The sequence below is a fragment of the Maudiozyma barnettii genome, assembly GCF_903064755.1.
Source record: "Maudiozyma barnettii strain CLIB 1767 genome assembly, contig: KABA2_06, whole genome shotgun sequence".
In the NCBI taxonomy this organism is placed as follows: Eukaryota; Fungi; Ascomycota; class Saccharomycetes; order Saccharomycetales; family Saccharomycetaceae; genus Maudiozyma; species Maudiozyma barnettii.
The window spans coordinates 290,631-313,931 of NW_024545243.1; the positions used below are offsets into that span (position 1 = coordinate 290,631).

At 32.2% G+C, this 23,301-nt stretch overlaps 9 protein-coding genes across 9 annotated transcripts; 5 read left to right on the forward strand and 4 right to left on the reverse strand.

Moving 5' to 3' along the window:
- Positions 1 to 4,893: 4,893 nt before the first annotated feature.
- Positions 4,894 to 6,441, forward strand: CLN3 (cyclin CLN3; the record flags this gene model as incomplete). The annotated part of the gene is made up of 1 exon (XM_041551242.1): positions 4,894 to 6,441. The coding sequence occupies one exon, from the start codon at positions 4,894 to 4,896 to the stop codon at positions 6,439 to 6,441; it is 1,548 nt and encodes a 515-aa protein (XP_041407176.1).
- A 538-nt stretch (positions 6,442 to 6,979) lies between these two features.
- Positions 6,980 to 9,475, reverse strand: CDC24 (Rho family guanine nucleotide exchange factor CDC24; the record flags this gene model as incomplete). The annotated part of the gene is made up of 1 exon (XM_041551243.1): positions 6,980 to 9,475. One exon carries the CDS (start codon positions 9,473 to 9,475, stop codon positions 6,980 to 6,982), a length of 2,496 nt encoding a protein of 831 aa, XP_041407177.1.
- Positions 9,476 to 10,189: 714 nt separating this feature from the next.
- Positions 10,190 to 11,467, reverse strand: ERV46 (Erv46p; the record flags this gene model as incomplete). Its single annotated transcript, XM_041551244.1, has 1 exon — positions 10,190 to 11,467. The coding sequence occupies one exon, from the start codon at positions 11,465 to 11,467 to the stop codon at positions 10,190 to 10,192; it is 1,278 nt and encodes a 425-aa protein (XP_041407178.1).
- Positions 11,468 to 12,204: 737 nt separating this feature from the next.
- Positions 12,205 to 14,652, forward strand: PTA1 (RNA-processing protein PTA1; the record flags this gene model as incomplete). Its single annotated transcript, XM_041551245.1, has 1 exon — positions 12,205 to 14,652. One exon carries the CDS (start codon positions 12,205 to 12,207, stop codon positions 14,650 to 14,652), a length of 2,448 nt encoding a protein of 815 aa, XP_041407179.1.
- A 498-nt stretch (positions 14,653 to 15,150) lies between these two features.
- On the forward strand, positions 15,151 to 15,711 carry GCV3 (glycine decarboxylase subunit H; the record flags this gene model as incomplete). Its single annotated transcript, XM_041551246.1, has 1 exon — positions 15,151 to 15,711. The coding sequence occupies one exon, from the start codon at positions 15,151 to 15,153 to the stop codon at positions 15,709 to 15,711; it is 561 nt and encodes a 186-aa protein (XP_041407180.1).
- A 203-nt stretch (positions 15,712 to 15,914) lies between these two features.
- Positions 15,915 to 16,337, reverse strand: BOL1 (Bol1p; the record flags this gene model as incomplete). Its single annotated transcript, XM_041551247.1, has 1 exon — positions 15,915 to 16,337. The coding sequence occupies one exon, from the start codon at positions 16,335 to 16,337 to the stop codon at positions 15,915 to 15,917; it is 423 nt and encodes a 140-aa protein (XP_041407181.1).
- A 372-nt stretch (positions 16,338 to 16,709) lies between these two features.
- On the forward strand, positions 16,710 to 18,998 carry NAB3 (Nab3p; the record flags this gene model as incomplete). Its single annotated transcript, XM_041551248.1, has 1 exon — positions 16,710 to 18,998. The coding sequence occupies one exon, from the start codon at positions 16,710 to 16,712 to the stop codon at positions 18,996 to 18,998; it is 2,289 nt and encodes a 762-aa protein (XP_041407182.1).
- Positions 18,999 to 19,862: 864 nt separating this feature from the next.
- On the forward strand, positions 19,863 to 21,017 carry MIY2 (ubiquitinyl hydrolase 1; the record flags this gene model as incomplete). The annotated part of the gene is made up of 1 exon (XM_041551249.1): positions 19,863 to 21,017. One exon carries the CDS (start codon positions 19,863 to 19,865, stop codon positions 21,015 to 21,017), a length of 1,155 nt encoding a protein of 384 aa, XP_041407183.1.
- Positions 21,018 to 21,893: 876 nt separating this feature from the next.
- On the reverse strand, positions 21,894 to 23,147 carry RSA1 (Rsa1p; the record flags this gene model as incomplete). Its single annotated transcript, XM_041551250.1, has 1 exon — positions 21,894 to 23,147. One exon carries the CDS (start codon positions 23,145 to 23,147, stop codon positions 21,894 to 21,896), a length of 1,254 nt encoding a protein of 417 aa, XP_041407184.1.
- Between the last annotated feature and the right edge of the window lie 154 nt (positions 23,148 to 23,301).

The window sequence follows — 23,301 nt, forward strand, 5'->3', positions numbered from 1 at the left end:
GACAGTAAAAGGTTTGGACCATTTTGAACAAATTTCCTTTTACATTTTTTTACTCCATTTAGAAAAACTACCCTATGAGGAAATCTGCAAAAAAAAATAATCTAATAATAATAATAATAATAACGAGAGAAATCGTCATTATTGTATCCTTTTTACTTAGCACACAAGCAACAACTGAAGAAAATAAAATGAAATACCCACCACCTAAGAAATGTATATATTGAAGAGGACACCAATACCACAATTTAGGCTGGGCGTTTTTCTTATCTTTCGGTTCATTCTTAACTAATAATTTTTTTGTGAAGACGGTATAGCAGAGAAAGAGGCCGGGGGGTCGCATTCCCCGTGGGATGCTAAGACAAGAATAGAGTCAATTCTTTCTGTTTCAATAAAATATAAAGAAACACCGCAGCAATAATTGACATTTCTCTCAAACGACTTCATGTGTTACTCTGATTTTAATTATTTCAATTGTTCCACGGAGTTTGACAATACTGGTGTTTCTGTGTGCCATACAAACCTCAATGATCAGTAAAATAGAGTAGTAACCCTTTCCACAGAAACTTTAATTTTTATTTTATATTCTTCCAGGGGAAAATACTGCCAAATGTAAAAATAATACAGCACACAACTTAAAAAAAATATATCTTTGTTAAAGTGAAATAATGATTTACGAACCAGGATGGAGAAGTTTCATAGATATTTTTTAAATTCAATAACAATGCACGTAGTCCAATGATTTTTATTTTTTCAAGGCAAACTCAGCAATAAACGCCAAGTGATTTATAACGTAGTGGCAGACAAGTGCATATTATCTGAATATCTATGGAAGTCGAAAAGATAAATAAATAAATATATTCAATATACTGTTAATGTGACTGTACGGAATGGTAATGTCTCAAAGATAGGTATACAATATGTTTCCTACTATGGCAAAAACAATAGTGTATAGTATACACATTTACATACAACTTTAACTGTGTCAATATCTGGCAGAGTTAAAACAAACAGACAAACAAACCTGTTTGAACCTGTGCTTTATAGACATTACAATAATAATCATTAAAGGACAAGGAAAATCTATGTAACACATGTTTTATGCACGCACTTTCTCTTTCCTTGCAACTTCTCTTATTACAGGTCTCTTTGACCATTGGCACCCTCCTAGAGAGAAGAATAAAATATCTGTGTACGGATATATTTATTACAATATATATATACGGTCAACCAAAGCTAATAGCCATAATACCTGCACAGATATACTATTTGTCAAACTGCTCATTTGCTGGAAACTTAAGTCTGAAACTAGATATGTTGTTTGAAAATAGTTTGTATAACGTAAAACACTCAGTGTTCTGTATAGACAGTACTTCCTCTTGAATTTTTAGGATTTCATCTTGTGGTAGTACTTAGTGATGACACAAAATAATTTATGTACTTTTAGTATCACTTATATTTCGACAACATTCTTACTGGATGAGGGAATACGAGGGCCTTTGCATAGAGTTTTCTAAATTATTTTCAGGATTTACAAAGTAGTAAGGTAACAGGGTTTATCTTTTATTTACATTAAAAAACGACCACCATAATATGACCATGGCTACATACCTAAAATGGCAAATACTCATTGTTAATCCCAGTTTAATAGAAAAAAATGAAAAAACACACATACACATATATCACATACCTATATAATATATTTTGACGGAGATTTACTCTTTCATGAACTTTATCGGATAGGGATAATGATGAAGTTACTCTCCTATGTCAAAAACCAAAAAAAATATATAGACATTAATAATCACTTTTTAATGTAAAATAAGTAAAGAGAAAGAAAGAAGTTATTGTGGTTTTACTACAATTAAAGCTATGTCACTTTGATATATAACTATATCTGGAAATAGTCAGCCTCATGATAGGATTGAGTAAAAGCAAACGTTGTAAAGAACAAAAGGGTAATATGTACTAAGGAACATCAACTTATAATCTATAGAAGTAAATTTTTTGTTATTGCTGCAGAGAATAAGAATAAGAAATAATAGGTACTAAAGTTTTGTTATAGATACTACGGTATAGCATTCGTTCAAGTTCGAAGGGTTTTGCCATTGAAAAATTTATTTGTAATCAGTACATGGTAATTAATAATATTTCAAATCAAGTCTAACTAATTCACGACCAGCGAATATACATACAATACTTGACAACATAGAGAATTCATGATTAACTAGTGTTATTCCTCATACAATTTATAACCCTTAATGTACTGTATATTACTTTATAAAGTTGTCAGTATATTTAATTAGTAATAATAAAATAAAGTAAAAATGAATATAGAGCAATATGTGATAGATTTTTACCAAATATGGTAAGTTGAACTTATCGGGTGGTCCTCCAACAAAAATGAATAAATAAGAACAAACAGTGTGTTTTCTTCTGTGCCAGGTTTTGAGTGGGCATGATAATTTGTTCATTCAAATCAGTTGTTGTTAAAAGAAAATACCGCAGAACAAATTTTAATTTTAAAATTTTGGGATCTACAGAAAAAAAAAGAAAAAACTGCTAGAGAGCTACACACACAAAGAGGGAAACCTGGTTGTTATTTTCTTCAATTCAGTGAGCTATTCGTAGAACTAAATGATATTTTGCTGGTCAAGTTATCTTATCCACTGCATTCAGTGATATCCTCACACATACTAGAAAATATGCAGGTCACCCCATACAGTGAAGAATTGAAGGTAGCTTATATGAGGGTGGGTCGAAAAGAAGAGAGCAACCAAAAAAATAAGAAGGACGAATAAAAAAGTGGAAAATAATGAAACAATTTTTTTTTGTAAAGCGAAGAAGAGATAGTCCCGGTAAGTAGGCACAGATATATACAAAGAGAGAAAATAATATAGCACGTATGCCATTCCCTCGAGATCTGTTTTGATTAAATATTTTTTATTTTATTTTATTTTTCACTTGTTGCACTATTGAACAACTGAAGGAAATTTATTTTTATGAAGAGAAAGTACAATAAATAACTTTCATGGATTTCCCAGTTAAAGAAATCATAGTAGCCCAGCCCAATTTCTCTTTCATTTCTCTCTACCAAGATAATATTGATACAGATAAAAAAATAGGGGAAGGGAAAAACAGTATTAGCTGCTTAATTCGTTTCGAAGAGGTTCCGACTGTTACTTCCTCTTTTCTATTAATGAAATTAGCTTTTTACTTAATTCGGGATTGAAATTGACAGACGTTACTGATATCTTATTCTTATAATTATTATCATAATATTTTTTCTCTGAGAGCTTACCGTTTGAGAGGTAAAAAAAGAGCTTCGCAGTCTCTTCTCCCACTCTTTTTAATTCTTTTATTTTAATGATTTCCCTTCATTAATGGAAACCAAGAAAATATTGTTTTTCCCATTCCTGGAGATTAGTCAAAATGCAAAGAGTGTTATCATTTTTGTTTAGATAATATTATTATCTTTCTTACTTATTCATAGTTGAACTTTTTTTTTGTCCGTAAGACTACTTGCTGCATGACCGATTCTATGCAATAATTATACAGTAATTTTTAAATAAGAGAACTATCCGTCTATCTTTTTCCACCTATCGTCTATCTTCCCCCACCTGAATTCTTGCATTAGACTGTTCTTTTCTTATTACTGTCCGTATTCTTAAACTTTTCTTTTTGATTTCTGTTTAATTTCTTGTTTTTTTTTTACATTGCTACTGTTAATGGTTAATGTTAATCTTTTATTAAACAAATATTTTGATTTTCTTAGCTTTTCCATACTAAATGTAGAGTAAAAATTTCGTTGCTGCTGCTGTCGTGGACATCGTCCTGGTTGTCGTAGTCTATAGTACCGTCTAACAGTTGTTGCACTCGCCGCCGCCTTCTCTATTATTTTTTTTTTCAGGTCGACGCAATTTAAATTAAAATTTGAGTTTAATTTTTTTTTTTTTTTTGAAAAATTACATAGCCTATTTGGTAATAATATATGAATCCGACCACTGTAGAACTGACATGCATACTCAAATTATTAGTTCAGCAGAATTATTCATTTTAATATACACTTTAAAGATTATATTACCTTGAGGTTTGAATATATATATAAAGATCATATATATATAATGTTTATATACTTCAATTTTATACTCTTTTTAGATATTGCTTGATTTCAAAATAATATTTTTTATTGTTAACATTCAAATAAGATCATCGATCGGAAAGAAGAATTGTCAAAGTATTGAAATTAATTTCTATTCTTGATACTGTACATTTAGTTTTATTATTTTTGGGAAATATTAAACATAAAAATCAATCAGAATACGGTGTCTAAGTTAAGTACACACATATACATCCATTATTACAAGAAAGTCATTATTTCATTATTCATTACCGGAACTCATTTAACTTTTTTTTCCTATATTAGAAAGAACATACTATTGCATATCATCAGTTAAAATTATATTTTTAACATTATTTCTTTCAATAAATATACCAGATCATCACTATTTGCATATATTCACTTTATCTTCAAATAAAAGATTATAACCAAAAACACAAAAATATTTTAATCAATTAAAAGTATTTAACAGAATTATAATATTTTTTTTTCCATTTTTTATACCACTATTACTATTATTATTAACACAAGAAATTAATATTTCATTAAATTATTAATGCAATTGGTTCAAATTACACAATATTCCTAAAAAAAAAACGCTTATTTTTATTTGAAATCCACTTCCTTCTCTCTTCCCCTCTCAATTTCTCTCTTTCTTTTCTTTCTCTGTCAACAGTCTTTGTTTGCTATCAAAATTTTCTTACTCTCATTTTGCAACGTCACATTTTGATTCCTGCCTTCGTTTGTCTCTTCGATCTTATTAAATATTGCCCAACATGAATAACAACAATACTACTGCTTCAAATATCGTTAATTTACCATACCTAGCCTATGTTCGTAGAATGGTCTCTGCCAAGAAATCCGAAAATGTTAACTTAGTTCGTCGTGAATTACGCTCTCATCATAATTCAATGACCGAATATTCCATTGATCATTTCCATCATTTATTCAACTTGAATGCCGCTCAGGATAAATCTAATAATTTATCCAATTTTGAATTACAACCTCAAATCAATACCAAGATGCGTGCGTTGATCTTCGATTTTATCATGTATTCCCACACAAGATTGAATCTGTGTACTGCTACCTTATTCCTAACCTTTGACATCTTAGATCGTTATGCTTCAAAATTTATTGTGAAGTCTGGTAATTATCAACTATTAGCCCTAACAACCTTATGGTTAGCATCGAAATATTGGGATGCGAAACATCGCGTAGTTAATTTAACCACATTATGTCAGCTATGTTGCAATCAATATTCAAAACAGAATTTCAGAGATATGGAATTACATATCTTGAAATCTTTGAATTGGGATCTATTCCAGACTACAACTTATGATTCATTGATTGATATGCTACTATTCATGAAAAATAATGATATGGAAAACCCTTTTGAAGATCAAGATAGGTTTGCTGTGTCGTCAATTTTAAATTCTAATTTAAATATTAACGAGATTAAGCTTGGTGCTATTATTATCTGTGAACTTCTATCATTCGATATTAAGATTACTTCTACATATGATACTTACACTTTAACTAAAGCTGTAATCACATTACTGACTTTATCAATGAATTATCAATATTTTGATAAGTTTGAAAATTTAAACGATGTTTGTACTAACGATCAAGAAATGGTTAAGATAATAAACAAATTATTACAAATTTGCGCTTTTGATACTAATTTCCCATCAAGTTTCAAATTCAAACATTTTAACATGAAAAAAAATGATGATAATAACAATGAAAAAGCTTCCACTAATGAAAACAAACCTAGTACTGCTGAAAAGTTATTGCAACATTTGGCTAACTATAACCATAAGGTACAAGCCGATGAGTTTATTCGTTTGCAACAAATGGAAATGTTCAACGATCCGTTTTCTACAATGTTCAGTGATACAAACTCTTTCACAATATCTGATCACGACATTGATAATGACAATGATTTATCATCTACTGTCATGTCTACGCCTAGACCTGGATCTATTACACCAGTATCATCTGTATCATCTTCATCTAGTCCGTTAATGATATTACCACTAGGTAGTAAACCTTCATATATGGGTACTCCTATGCTTAACGCATTAGGTCAGAGTAGATCAAACTCCATTTCAACATTGGCTGGTATAGCACCATATCTAAGTAGACATCGTTCTATCCATGCTCCTATAACTCCGACAACACCTACTATGTTTAGGAAGCCAAGCATAAGGAAGTCAAGTACAGCCTCTAAAATGTCTGCTATTTATCCTATCCATCAAAGAAAAAGATCTTCGTCGAGTAATGATGTTCAATTTGAACAGTACGAAAACCACAATAAACGTTAAGACCCATGATCTTAGCCAGCATTCGTATATGGACTAGTTCTTTTTTCTTTTTTTTTATTTCGGTCACGACTTAACATAAATGATAGTTAGTTATATTTCTTCTAGATGAAGATAACTATCATTATCATACTAATGCATTCAAAAAAAAAAAAAATTACAACAAAAATTCATTCCAAAGGGAATTATTATAAGAGAATAGAGCAAAAAAATAAGAATTAATGACTATAAACCTACTTGCATTTCCATTTTTTTTCTACTTTTCCTTCTTTTTAATAACTTCTTTATAAAAATATACTTATGCAATTGGTCATATGTATGTATAACTTCTATATTCATTTAAAACATATTTTAAAAAAATAAAAACGTATATTCTAATTAACCATCTAATACGTGGTATGTATAAGATTTGTTATTGCAGTCTACTAGATCTACATAAACATACGTTTTGAAAATAAAAACCCAATACATCTGTTAAATTTCATTAATATTTTTTTTAATCTATTTTTTTTTTTTTTTGTTATGTATTTAAGAATTTAAACTAGCTATAAGCCCAGATATTTAGCGAATATTCACCATTCTCCCTTAACATGTCCTTCGCCACAATCCAATCGTCGTCTGATGCAAGTACAATGTAGTCACCGTCCTCATCCTGGTATTTAACTTTCGATACATTGTGATTTATCTTTTTCTGTATTGTATCCAAAACATTGGCAAACTTGGCATCAATATTAATCGATACATTAACAAATTCATCATTGAATGCGATTTTTAACACAAGTAAGTTTTCAGGAATATTACTATTTTTTTGTTCTGCATCAAAATTAGATACTCTACGCCTTTGTTTTGGTAACGTATCGGACATACGTTTAAAAGATAAACTACTGTTAGATGCTCTACTATCCTTTCTTTTATCACTGTGTGGCCTATCACCAGGGTTATTTGAACTTGTTGTAGATACAAATGAGTTTTCACTATGATTGCTCTTATACGATTCACTCTTAACACTGCGTACTAAAGATTGTAAACACGAACACCAATTATCTCTTGTCTCCTCATTTTTGAATTTCAGTAAGAAATTACCTTGTTCCTTTATAGATTCCCATGTAATATTCAATGATCTTGAATCCAGTGGAGTCACTTGATCCAAATTCATAATCATAATACGCCCTCTCAGATCCAATTTTGGCTCCGCGTTGTTTGTGCTAGTGTTAGAACCAAATATGCTACTACTATTACCGCTACTATTTCCCGATGATATATTAGAAAAGGAGTTATGATGATTAGACGATGTTAAGTTCAGAGTTAAACTTGATCCCGAGGAAGTTGGTTTCTTCTTTAATATCAAAGATGATTTCTTTGGTTGTATTTCAGAAAATAAAATAATGATTTTTTCAAATAAATATACTTCAAATTCACGTTCTGGTTCACTAGAGTTATTAGTAGAGATAAACACTTTATCATAATATAACAATTCGCCAAACTTAGCAATTCTATAACCTTTCCAGTTTGATACACGACCATATAATTTCTTAACAATCTCATGATTTTCAGTCCGTCTTTGATTTTCATTTATACTCATTGCAATTCTTTTTGATATATCTAATGCAATTTCCAATTCTTTCGAGATATTATCTGAACCGTTTGATTTTTCATCATGCGAATTACATGAAATCAATTCTTTCAATAACAATGGATAACGACAGAGTCTTTGTACAGGTTTATAAAGGAAAGATTGCAATTCCAACTTGTTCTTAATCACTAAATCTGAATCTTGGATTTTATCCAATGTATTTGCCAAGAAATCTATAGCGGCGTTCTGACCAATGGACCATGGTTCATATAATTTAAAAAAAAACTTAGAATGCATAAATAATGCACCAATTCTTTGTTTTTGTGGATCTACTAAAGCATTAATCTCTAATGATATTAAAAATCTTCTTTGAAAATCAATTACTTCTGTTAGATTTGGGAATAACATATATAGTTCCTCCGAAGTAATCAAATTGTTATCTAATAGTTGCTGTTTATACGTATCTAATGTTTCTAAATCATGTACGTATTTTCTCTCTGTAGCAATAAATTCTTTAATAACTTTATCATATTCTTCATGAGATTTAGATTTTTTTGCCCTTGATTTATGGTTTTGTTCTAAGTCTGCGTCTATCATTTGTTGGACTTTAACTGTGGATGGGAAAATTTCAGGAGCTGCGTTCATTAATGTAGTGACCACTTCCAATACTTTCACTAATTGATTGGTCGAATTTGCAAACACATCTGATATAGTGAACAATTCTTCATCATTGAAGGCAAAATGTTTCTTACAGCCTAAAATGAAATCGTAAATAGATTTCTTGCAAATCTTTAAATCATCAGATGAGACTACAGGTAATTTATATTGAGGTCTTACTGTATTAAACAAAATGCATAACGGTGAACCTTGTTGAAACAATTGCGCTAATTGGGTAACGGGATCACAATCCATAGAAATTGGTAAAATACCCATACTATATGTCAATTGAGTATCATCCATACTTACTGAATTGTGACCATTACTCGAATTATATGTTATACCATCCAATGTAAATTCGTCTTTGAAACTAATATTTGATATAGAACTAGATCTCATTGTTGTGGGTGTTGAATTCCCTGTACTTCCGATCATTCCAAATCCATCATTACTATAACTTGAAGAAATACTTCTATGACTATTATTCTTACTATGTACATTATTAGTCGTCACTGAGTTACCTGATTGAGATGATTGTTGTTCTAACAATTGTTGTTGTTGTTTTTGAGATAATAACAATGATTGTCTTTCACTCAATAATTCGCTTGAAGTATAAGCTAAATTCAAATATGGTTGTATTTGAGGTAATACTTCCAATCGTTTTTTGATATTCAAACACACGTAATATAACGAGTCACTTTCAGTGACTGCTGTATTCATGACATTACTCATCACTATATTAATTCCAGACTTCCCACTATCCACCAGGGATAACGACGGCCTCTTATTAGCTTGGACCACTACCATAGCCTAGTATATACCTATTTTTTCTAAAATAATGTAAACAACAAAATCAATATATGTTCACTTATATTCTTTACCGAATGTATATTTTGATTTACAATTTAAAATATCAAAATATCAAAATATCCAAAGTAAAATAATTTGGCGATGATTTACCACAAAAGATAAATAAAGGAATGGATTCTAGTTGAAAAGAAATACTGTACAATTGTAGTTAATGTCAATAATAAGCTAGAAGCACTTCTCGTCAGACAATTAATGATGTTCTATTAAACTTACAGTTTAGTTTATTAGTTCCGCTTCGAGCTTACATTGATATTTGTTATATATTTATATATAAATATATATTTAGCTATCAGAATAATCCATCAAAGCGTTGCTTGTCAGAGAGATGTGGCCAGCCAGTCGTCTCTCTGTTCAGTAAAGGACAATGGGAAAACACACAGAAAATATTGTAGGGAATCGACAGCCCCTCTCGCGGGTCGAACAGAAATTTTCAGTTCGTATATGATGATGAGCAGCTAGCAATAAACTATATATCGATGACAATGGGCAACCCCACTTTCTTCACCATTGTATCTTCAGTGACAATAACAATAGTGATATTGTTTTTAATACATTTATATACATCTATATAGTAGGGTATATTTCTCACTCGAGAGGAGGGAGAGAGAAGCAGGGGTGGGCTTCTCTACAAAAAACAGAGGGCTGTACTGTCTATTGGGACTTCTTACCCCAAATGGATTTTTGAGCTTTGTAGAATATCTTGTCTGCGACTGTACCCACTGCAAGGACACCCCCAATGGTAGTAATACAGTTCAAGAAGAACCCTGACCATGTCTGTGCATGTTGTTCCCTGTTGATGACCTTCAATGCTGACATTTCGTAGAAGATAAAGACACCAGGGGTACCACCACTAGCATGTACTGTAGTTGGGTGATCGTCGTCCCTACCTCCTCTGATAGGTCTTGAATGGAATGTAGCACTGAACTGGGTAGTCTCTACTGCTGGATATTTATCATTCAGGTATTCGTATCTTGTTGGAACAATCTTAGCAAAATACGAATATTGTAATAAATGAGCATCAGTACGATCTGATTTCACTTCACCACCGTCCAATGGATTAGTAGAGATTCCCGATAGATCTTCATCTTTACGTCTCAATTTCTCATGCGATTTATCTACAGGCCGGCCAAAACTCAAATGATGAATAATATGATTGAAATTCAATTCCCTATGGGAATCATATAACGAAGAGTCATGATTATGAGATATTCCTCTTCTTTCTATATCTTTAGTAATAAATGATTTCCCTGGTGCAAAATGGATATTACCTCTAATTCTACTTAACAAAGCACTCCCACGTACTCTACACCCTTCATTTAAATGATCATTCATATGTTTCACATAACCTTCTTCTTCACATTGGTCGATGTCAGCACCATCAAGGAATGCCCAACCAGCGTCCAAATAAGCTTGATGGACTTCATCACAACTTTGACAACAGACACGATGTTCTGGGGAGACCGCATCGTTAGCATTTTGAACTAGGGCACCATAACATGAACCACAATATTCGCTACCATGGTTCAACTTTGAAGTATCTGGTTTAAAATCAGTACCCATCTTATAATCCTCTGTGATGAGTTCTTTCCCATTTTGATCACACCTAGTCTTTATGAAACCTGAATCCAATATATCTAATTGTAATTCGCCAGATTCATCGACAATATCCAATGTTAATATATCACAAGAGACATCAGGAAACATAATATCAAAATTTAAAGACAATTTAGCATCACTATCTCTATCGACATATAATTGTGGTCGCGTTACTATTTCGGTCAATTGGGTCCATTCACGATATAGCAGCAATAATGTAGTCAGTATACAACCTATAGTGATGATACCACCAGTGCTGGTACGTACACGAACATCTTCTTCTGTCTTGGAAAACACATCCAACAAAAGAAATTTCGATCTTCTTGTACTCATATTTATCCTCCTATATGTATTTATATATATAAATATATATACACTTGATCAGAAAAAGATTACGAACTACTAAATCCAAACTTCAATAACTTCCCCAAACTATATTCTTCGTTGCATTTAATTATATGTTTACCTTGAAATGATTTGAATATTTTTTTTTTTCACTGATTTCGTTACAGACTTGAGCTGTAAACCAAATCTTTCGCCCGTACAGATAAGATATTTACTACACTCACACAGAAAGATGACAGCTCATCCAAAAATTGTGCGAAATTTACACTATAGGAGAGAAAGAGGGAACAACCTCGCGGCGGGACGGCGCGTTTGGCGAAAAACAAAAAGTGAGCTTTGGTGTCAGTCGTGAATAGTGATGGATATCGCTCACGTATTCACTAATTTTTCCTTTTTTTGCTAATTTCAACGTTTACAACGTTGAAATATATAATTATATTTTGAATTTATTTTCCCATTCATTAACAGTTAAAACAGTATACTTAAATATTTAGTAATTAATAAAGTACAAATCGATAAAACACTACAAGTTGTACATTGGATTCACATACACAGATTACTAAAGCAAAGTGATTTTCCCTTTATTATTATTTAGGTAACTCTTTCTCTTTATAGCCTCTCTGTGTCTCGCTCTTTTTAATTATTAGGATAAGAGCAGGCTTATTTAATTCAATTATATATATATATTATTAGAACACACTCACGAAGGGCAAAAAGAAGAAACAATGGACAGTAAAAAACAACTGGATCAATTGAAGGAGGCTAAACTCCTGGCAATGCATAATCATCCAGAACAGATGTTACCAAAAGTCCTTGAAACTACAGATACTCTTTTAGTCAATGCATTCAATAATAACGATAGCAATTCTACTACAGAATCATCGGAATGTATTGACTTGGCTAGATTCTTCTCTCAATTATTTTCTGATATATTAAATCACAAAGAGATTTCCACAAGTGAATTACCATTTATTGCTGCTAAACATATCGACACTTTATCAATGGTATGTCATAGATCTAAAGATCCCATTACATTACAGATTACTATTTTAACATTTTCAGGTATTTATCCATTATTAGTAGATTTAGTGGCAAAGACTTCAAATGATAAACTTTGGGATAAATTACAAAAATTTAAAAAATTTATTACAACAAAATGGAAAAGTTATACTGTTAATGGAGACTCCTCAAATGACGATTTAATCAATGACGCTAGACATATTGGTTGTAAACTTGCCATAGTTAAGTTCATCTCTCAATGTATAATTGTACAGACTAATCGACCACAGGATCTTGCACCACCATCATCATCATCGAGTATTCAAAATAACCCTCATGGGAATTATCTGTATACTATTAACTTGTCCTCTATACCTGATAATCATCCAGTGATTTCTAACAAATCGGGATTAGAGGCAGAATCTAAAGTATTGTTGGGCTTGTTAATAAGTTATTTGATAGATGAACCAATGATGATTAGTTCTGTTTTTATTGGGATTATTAATTGTTTGGCGTTTATAATGAAGGAAAGACCACAAACTATGACCAGAATCTTGACAGGGTTATTGAAATTTAATGTTGACGCAAAATATCAATTGGATAACATTTCTACGATTAATTATAAATTGTCTAAAAGATACGTCGAACGTTGTTATAAAAATTTTGTTCAATTTGGTACTAAGAATGATTTAATTAAGAATAATGGATCATCAGGTCCATTATGCAGTAAATTAACTAAAATATCCCAAACGTTACATATAATAGGTGAAGAATCAAAAAGTAAAGGTATCTTAAATTTTGATCAGAATCAAGTAGAAAACAAAATTCAAGCTCCAGAAAGGGAAAAGATAATGTCATATAGATCAAAGATTAAGCAGAAATATTTTGCCAATCGATCAATGAATGATAACAGTTCGAGTGGTGTTACTAGTAGTGGCAGCAGTGGCAGCAACAGCAGTGGAAGTATTAATAGTAATTCTACAAATTCTACAAATTCCGTAACACCTTTAGACAGTAATACCCTAACGTTACTCAAAAATTTACAACAATACACCATGTCGAAAAATAATATTACAAAATTTTTCAATACATCTCCTGTAGCTACTAACAATTCATATGGATCTGTTTTTTCATTAATGAATAGTGGAGATTCACAACAAGATTTGTCTCAATACCCCCAGGAAATACTAGCCAAATTAGCCACTGAAGCTATATTTAGGGCATCAACAACCAACTTAATATCAGGTTTATCCGTTGTAGCCTCTAGGTACACGGATCTAATGTCAAAAACAACTAATAATTCAACTGGAAACAATGATAATAAACGTAAGTTGGATAATGATGAAATCACTAATGGGCATGACATGAAAAGACCTAAGACAGAGGATGATATAAACAATAACATCAAGACAGAAAAATTTCCCTCTGATGATAACGAATTAGAAGTCGATGAATTAGATGAGAATGTTAATGGTGATTTTGATATTGTCAAGTTTCTCGGCAAGCCACAACCTATCTCTGATGATCATAAATTAGAGATGGCTAAAAGAATTATTAAAAAAATTATGAACATAAAAGATAATACATTTTCACCACAGTTGACATCTTCAAAATTAGAATCACCTCTAGAAAAAGTTAAGCTATTAGATTGGAATAATAAAGAATCTTGGTATCATATACTTATAAGACTCGCTACAAGAGGTACTACAGATTCCCCCGAGATCAGTGATTTAATCCGTTCAGAATTATTATCCTACATATTGACAGATTTTCAAAGTACGATTTCAATTGTGATCGAATGGTTAAATGAAGAATGGTACAGCACATACATATTAAAATTAGGTGATCCTGATGTAAACAATTACACCAAATGGTCATTAAAAGTATTAGAAGATCTAGTTCCATTCATGGAGAACCAGCATCGTCGTATATTCATCAGACTGATGAGTGAACTTCCAAGACTAGAACAAGCACACTTCGACAAGACAAAATCTATATTGCTAGATCCAGGTAGAAGTGCGCTCGGTTTTCAAACTTTAAAATTCTTAATCATGTTTAGAGCTCCCGTGAAGAACTCCATCAAAAATTTGTTAGAACAAGTTATGCAAGATGACCCGTCGTTGCAAGAACAGGTACAGCCCATCCTAGATAAATACTATACATCATCTACATAATATTCGTTATATGTAAAACGTCTCTGTATCAATTCAAAATGTCACAACTTTGAACAAAACAATCGTCCTGTTATTGTTTTATTTTGACTCTGGCTAATTGCCAACCAGATCAAAATTTCATCTTGTTCTTTTTTTGACCCTGGTGATAACGGCACAGATAACGTGCTGTTTTTGGCCATAATAAAATGTGAGATAACGAACGATGCGAAAAGGTCCGTTGGGATATGTGAGGTGCACAACTGGGAAGTGATTCAATTCTAGGTTTAAGGAAGAGAAAACGGAACAACGGTAAGTTGATTTCTCTTTCAGATGATGTCGTTAGAATATATAAAGAAGGTGTTTGCAATTGTTTATATTTACTGATTATTACATTTTAGAATATTCTTTGTAATTTTGTTCAACCCCCCTTAACTTCAAAAAACAACAACCAGTTCTATCTTCTATATTCCCCAGTTTCTCTACCTTGATTAAAAGAGATTTCTCAATAAGCAGTATAAAATGTTATCTACCTCTACCATTGCCAAATCTTTGACTAGAACAGTTCCTCGTGTCTTTTCAAATACCTCTAAAGCTCCATCTCTACGCTTATTTTTAAGATGCCAATCTACTTCTCATGGTAACAATAATTTAAACAAGAACGAACTACCATTTAAATTCAGTCCCGCCGGTCCAAAATTGGTTAAATATTCTAAGGACCATGAATGGCTAGCAATGCATGCTGATGGTACCACTTTCTTAGGTATCACAGACTATGCCGCTGCTGCTTTAGGTGATGCCACTTACATCGAATTACCTGAAGCTGATACAGAAGTCGATGCTTCTGATTCAATTGGTTCTGTTGAATCTGTGAAATCTGCCTCCGAAGTTTATGTTCCAGTAAGTGGTACTGTTGTAGAAGGTAATACTGACTTAGAAAGTAGTCCGCAATTGATTAACTCCGATCCGATGGGTAAAGGTTGGATTGCTAAGTTAAAAGTCGATGAAGCTACAAACAAAGAAATTTTGGATAAATTGTTTACGTTAGAGCAATACGAACAGTTTTTAAAGAGTGATGAATAGATAAATATATACAAATATTCAGTTTCCTGTCCATCTTACCGAAATATATTTACATGATATTTTATCTGCTACCACCTCTTCCATGTTTTGCATGAATGTAGTCTCAATAAAAGAATATATATATATACAATTTTATATAATCATTATATAACTAGTATTTATTCAAAAGTGAACTCCCATAACACGAACTTGTACAATCAAAACTAACGTTTATCGGATTCCGACGTAGTCTTAGTACTTAATTGTACTGCATGTATATCGTATTTCTTCATATCGTGACTCAACATTTTGTAGATCATTCGATGACGATTAGGTAGATTTAACCCAGAGAATTCATCACTAATGATCTCTAATCTAATATGAGACTCTGTTTTATTACTTGAATTACCAATCCCATCATGGCCTTCATGTTTGTATGAATCGTTGTATATCGATAAATTGACTAATCCTGGCATTGATTTGGTAATAGTATCCCTTACTGAACAGAGTACTGGCCCATCAATCCGTTTATTCAAGGGAATATCATCGTTTATTTTCATATCTTGACTCATTATCTTTTTACTTGTAAAACTAAATCCTCTGGAGACAATTTTGGTAGATATAGGGCTCTTAGCCAATCTTAACATCACAAAACAATACTCAACAGGATCTATATTACAAACTACGTACCCAGCAAAGAACCCACTTGATAATGATTTAATATCTCGAATTCGTATGATTATATTGGAATGGGGTATATTTTAACTATCGAAACGTAGATTGCAGTTAAAAATTGAATTTGAGCATGTGATAATAGTGCGGGTAATTCCACAAATTTTCTGCTTATGGGAGGTAAAAATTATGGGAATGAAGAAAAAATTATTTCCAAGAAATTTCCTTACCAACTTCATATTTAAGAAACACAACAGAGATAAAGTGGCAAACTGTTTTGTTATATTACAATAGAAGGAAACGATAAGGTAAACAGCTATACGTCAAAGTTACAACTTTTAACTACAATGTCTGAACCTATAGAAAACACTGGCAATCCATTGGAGAACGTCCCTGAGGTGCCTGCCGAATCTCTATCAACTGATATGGAAGTACAACCAACCCCTGAACAAACTCTTAACGAGACAAATAATGCAAATCAATCGGTAACTACTATGGAAAAGGAGACCTCCAATGATAACCCTGAAAGTGATCATGATAGTGAAACCGAAAATCTATATAATGATGGTGCAGATGCAGCAAAAGAAGAAAAGAATGAAAATATCCCAGAAAGCAATGAAATTACAAAAGAAATTGATGAAGAAACTGAAAATGCTAATAAAGATAGCAACAATGGGGCTACTGCTGATAATGACGAAGACAACGACGACGACGATGACGATGATGACGACGATGAGGATTCGGAGTCTAGTGAAAGTGAAGAATCTTCATCAGATGAAAGCGAGACCTCAAAGGTTGAAAATGAAGAAGAAGAGAAAACTGGTACAAATCAGGAACCAGAGTCTGCAGAATCTAAAGAAGTTTCTACCGCAGAGACCTCAACCTCTGAAAAAACAGATACATCTCTCTTAGAGAGACAAATGGAGTACATGAAAGAGAGTCGTTTGTTAGATGATGAGAATTTCAAACAGTTACCAGATCAAGGAAAGGCTTTTACAATTTTGAAATTGTTAAGTACTAATCCTGCTACAAAGATTCCAAATAGTGACTCTATTCTGAACATATCTTCAATTAGTATCCCACAAGCTCCGACTGGAACTGGTCCAATGCAATCCAACTTTCAACCTCAACGAGACAATGTTGCATTAGGTAGAACTGATTTGAATGAACCTATGAATGCTAAGGAACGTGAACTTTACAATATTTACTTAGAAGGTGAAAACAAGATTACTGAAATGCATAATATCCCACCTAAATCAAGATTATTTATTGGTAACTTACCATTAAAGAATGTTACCAAAGAGGATCTATTTAGAATTTTCCATCCTTATGGACACATTCTTCAAATTAACATCAAGAATGCATTCGGTTTCATTCAGTATGACAACCATCAAAGTGTGGTGGATGCAATCAAGGTTGAATCGGAACAAATCAATTTTGGAAAGAAACTGATCCTTGAAGTTTCAAGCTCCAACGCACGTCCTCAATTTGATCATGGTGACCACGGTGCAAACAATAGTTCCACTTTCATATCCACATCAAAGAGACCTTTCGATAATGACGAATATGGATCTACCGATAACTATAGAGAAAATGCTAGTAACTCAAAGAGAACCAAACGTAGAGTCCCAGAGTGTTTGATCTTTGTTAGAAGAACTGCAGACAGATCGTATGCAACCGAAATCTTTAATAGTATTAAAAATGGTACTGGCTTAGAAACTGATATGATGTTCTTAAAGCCACGCATGGAGCTATGGAAATTAGTTAATGATGCTGCTTTTGATGGTACTTGGGGTGTAATTTTAGTTAATAAAACGCACGACGTCGATATTCAAACATTTTATAAAGGACCACAAGGGGAAACTAAATTCGACGAATATGTCGGTGTTTCAGCTCAAGATGCCGTTGGGATATTCAACAACCTAAAGACTTCAAGAAAGAATGGTAGCAGAATGCAAGGCCCAATTAACAGTAGTTCATTTGGTTATGAACAACCTCCAATGGGCATGCCACCTGCTCAACAACAACAAGGGTACTATGGTAACTATAACATGCCACCTCCACAACAAGGATATGGCATGCCACCACCTCCTCAAAATTATGGTATGCCTCCTCCACAACAAGGATATGGTATACCTCCTCCTCCCCAAATGGGTCAAGGTTATGGTCGTTACCAAAACAATCAAAATTACAACAACTACCAAAACATGCCTCCTCCTCCCCAAAACCACCCACTTCCAATGCAACAGAACAATCAATTATCAGCTCTATTGGGTGCTAACCCAGGTCAAATGGATCAACAACAGCTACTTGGTGCTTTGCAAAATTTACCTCCGAATGTTATTGCGAATTTATTGGCAACTGCTCAACAACAACAGCAACAACAACCGAATCAACAACAACAATTGCTTGGATTGCTACAATCTGCACAACAGCAACAGCAACAACCATCGAGATATAGTCAGAATACTGGAATTCAAAATCAACAGATGGGTACTAACGACTATAATCAAGACCGCCATTCTAATATGAATTCAAGACAAGATAATCCGCATCAACAGCCTCCGCAGGACCCAAACGCAGGTGGTAACAATGTTCAAAACTTATTGGATAGTTTGGCCAAGTTACAAAAATAATGATCCCTGAAGTCAATAATGCAATTTCATGAAGTTGTATCTTGCAATAATGGCTAATGGTACTAATATGTGGATTGGATAAAATCTTAATTTAAACAAATCATTTTGGTATTATTACTGCCTTAATACAAACTATCAGGACAATCAAATTAATGTCGATTGACAAACCACTCCTTTATGAATGTTAATTAACCTTTATAACACAACATCTTTTCTTTTGGTAAAAATCTTTCCGTCGCGTTCTTTGAAAATAATTGATTCTCTTGTTATGATTTATTTCATGGTCTCTTAATTAACCAATTGATGTGGATACTACAAATTTATAATATAAAATATACAAATTACAAAATACAAACCCCATCTTATTCTTATTTTAGGGATTCTTATTCATCATTCTTCCGAATTCTCTCTCTTCTGCGACCAAGTCCTTATTCTATTGAACTTCATACTTTCCCACAAATCGAACGATATCTGGGAAGATTTATTCTTAATAATTGTGAATTATCTGCTACACATATATAGCGTACATATCAATCAATCTTCGATTACTGTATGATAATTGTTATGGTTTGACTTAACATTATTAAGTCGATCTTCTAGAAATTTAGTTATAAATATTTAATTTTTAGGAATATATCTACAAAAGCTCGTTATGTCGACATATTTTTTTCTTAATCTAGAAGTTCACTTCTAGTAAAATTTACATCATCAAACCCTTAGGTTTTACCCCATTAGAAAGTTGTTAGGGAGGGTGATCAACAAATATATAAACTCAACTATATGGCAAGAAGCAGATAGTGTCATATTTAAGTACTGTGAAGAATAACCCCCATCTTCTTCCCTATATTTGATATCCCAAACATTATGTGTATCCAATATGCAACTAAATCTATTGAATATGGAAAAAAGAAATGTTCAATTTTGTTGCAAAATGAAAATGGTCCCTGTGCACTTATAGCATTAGTTAATGTACTTCTCCTAGAAACCCAATTTGAAAATGAAACTGAGGATCTAAAGACTTTAGTGAAAGATTCAAAAAAGGTACAGCAACATGAATTATTGGAAGTCATTGCATCTATTGCACTACATATCACAAAAAGCAAAACTAAACATGACTATATAGATACTAGCATTTCAAAGGAAGAATCTGATATGTCTAAATTGTTAACTTTGTTGCCAAATTTAAATACAGGTTTAAACGTCAACCCTATCTTCGATGGAACGTTCGAGGATTCAGCGGAACTTTCACTTTTTAGATTATTTGGTGTACGTTTGGTACATGGATGGATAATAGGAAATGGTCAAGATGAGAACAGTGAGCTCTATAAACTATCTTATGATGAGGCTCTTAATATGTATGCACATGCAGACGAAATATCGAACAATAAAGGATATCAGGACAATGTAAATGAAACTTGTATATTCGAAAAATCTGACAAATTAAAGTCTTTTCTTAATGATTCGTCAACACAATTAACTTCTGACGGTATTTGTCATCTACAAAAGATACTCCCGAACAACACCCTAAGTGTACTGTTTAGAAATGATCATTTTGCAACACTACTAAAGAGGGATGATATATTATATACTTTAGTTACTGATTTAGGGTATAAGATGCAGTCTACTATTATTTGGGAGTCACTAATATCAACTGATAGTTCTTTAAATGATTTTTATGATAGTGATTTCATGGAGAATTTACCAATCCACGAAGATATATTAACTGGGAAAGAAATAATCAGTGATAATAATGAAATGACATCTATTGATAGGAAAATGGCCTTACAATTACAGGAAGAGGAAGACAGAAAAATGGCAAAATCGATGAGTAAGATTGTTGATCAGAAACATGTCCAGCTAAAAACGAAACAAACAAACAAACAACATCATAAAAAGACCCTTAATAGTGAACGCAAAAAAAAAATGTCTTCACAGCCAAAATCACAAAATATATCTCCATCTCAGAATAGTAGCACCAGCTCAAAAAGAAAATCTAACAGTACCTGTGTGATTATGTGATCTTTAACTTCTATAAAGATATTTTTGGAAATTGATCAAAGTTGTATTACTTTATCGGCTTATATTTCAGACAATATAAAAGAGATTTCAACAATGAAAAAACATCCAATTTGGGTTGAACTGTCTTAATCATTTTGCTTATTTAAGTTATATATTTATATCTGTAGTGATATGAACCCTACAAATTAAGCAATAGTTCTGTATCTCTCAATATATGATTTTAATAACATTTAGAACAGATTTGAAACAGAAGTAAAACGCAGTGGGAGTCGTGTTCCAGTTAATTTTTTTTATTTAATAATCTTGTTTATTATATATATGTATGTCATAAAAATTAAAATTTAATTCCAATAATAATACACTTTTTCATATGTTGATTAAGAATTTCTAAATATTATGACTACTGTCCAAGGATTATTAGTAAACATGACAGAAAATAAACAATCGAGTAACGAACTAGAAAATAATAAAACATTAAGTTCTAGCGCACTGAGTGATAATGTAACTTCTGTGGATACTAAAAATATTCATAACTGTGGTTATACTGATAAAAAAAAAAATCACCTGAAATCGATGGGTCAAAGGAATAAAAAACATCCAATTAAGAAGAAAAGGCTGAGCACGATGCACGGATTAAAAGATCATAAGGGACCTTCGAAGATTAAGAAGGGTGAGATATTAGAGCGAAAATATAATAACTTAGTCCTTAATAACAAACGGTTCACTTTCATTGATGGTATTTTAACAGGTGTGCTTATAGGTAGCATTGGCGCTACCCTTTTAGGTGCCCCATAATTTCATGTATGGAAAAATAGAAATATATAGTGCTTTTTCTATAACTAACGTTTAATTAATGAATAATTCACAAAATACTTTTCATTTTGAGCTACTATCATATCTTTGGTTATTATTAAATTTTTTCTTCTGAACTCTACCATATGGTTGTGAGTTCTTAAATTTTCTTTTAAAGTTAGTTGGTCCACTCCCGAATAGTTTCTCCTTTTCTGCTGCAGTTAATTCATACTTTAACAAGTTAGCATCCCCAAGTTCTTGAATGAATTGCAAAATTTTATCATTTTCAGTTGCCATTTCCCTTTGAGCAACCTTTAGGTTAAGATTGGCTTTTGGATCATAACGATGAACTTGGGATTCTATACTTTGAATGAACTTTTTTTGTTTACTGGCTTCTTTCAATACACTTGTATTTTTTAGATCGTTTTCTTTGACACCCATTGCTTTCATATGTTCCTCTTTATTGTTTGATATTTTTAGTAACCACATCTTTCTTCTTTCTTCCTTCCATTTTGTAATCTCTTCATCTGTATCTAATTTTATTGAGGTGCCTGGAATATTGATATTACTTTTACTTGTTAAAGATTGTGAGTGGTCATCGTTATCATCGTCATCGTCATCATTTTGAGAAGTTAATCTCAATGACCCTGGAAATGTATCCCCTTTTGATATTAAAGTCTCTTTTGCCATATTTTTGAGATTATTTAATTTCTCAACCTTGGAATCATCATTTAAACTTGAGGACGCACACGTAGAGTCAGGAATTGGTGGAACGGTCACTTTAGGACCATCAGATTCACCATTATTGTTGTGATTTATATTATTCTGCTGTTTATGTTGTAATTTTTTCTTGTTGTTTTTCTTTTTTATATTAGTTGGTACAACTGGTGCTATGTCTTCATAACTAACGATCTCCTTACTAGATTCGTCTTTACTATTAACATTATAAGTATTGGGGTTATTATATATCATTGCGTTCCTCGTATCATTATAAGACCATGATGTGCCATGATTGTTATATTGAGAAGCATAGGCATCATTATTGAACTGATTGTTAATTAAATGTTGCGGAAGTTGGTTATATAATATACCCTGATTATCGACGTTATGGTAATTGTTATAGTTGTTATTATAGCCCTGAAATTCCGATGGGTAACCATTCTGTTGTTGGTATGGTATGGAGCTAAATTGTGCTTGTGTAATGTAAGAGTTTCTTTCATTAGGTTGTGGGCGTTCTTCGGGTCTTCCGGTACCTAGTACTCCGGAAAATGTTGGTCTAGGTACGTTATTAGAGTATTCATGTTGATTCGTGTTACTACTATCATTTCCATAATTCATTCTTACTATAGGCTTGTTTATCGTTTCATGAGGTTCTATATGAAGGACCATGTTAACTAAGTCGATATCATCATTTTAAATTATCCTGAATCTGTTTTCATTTAAAACACAGGTAATCAAAATTTTCCGATGCCCTCAGTTGCCGTCCTTTAAT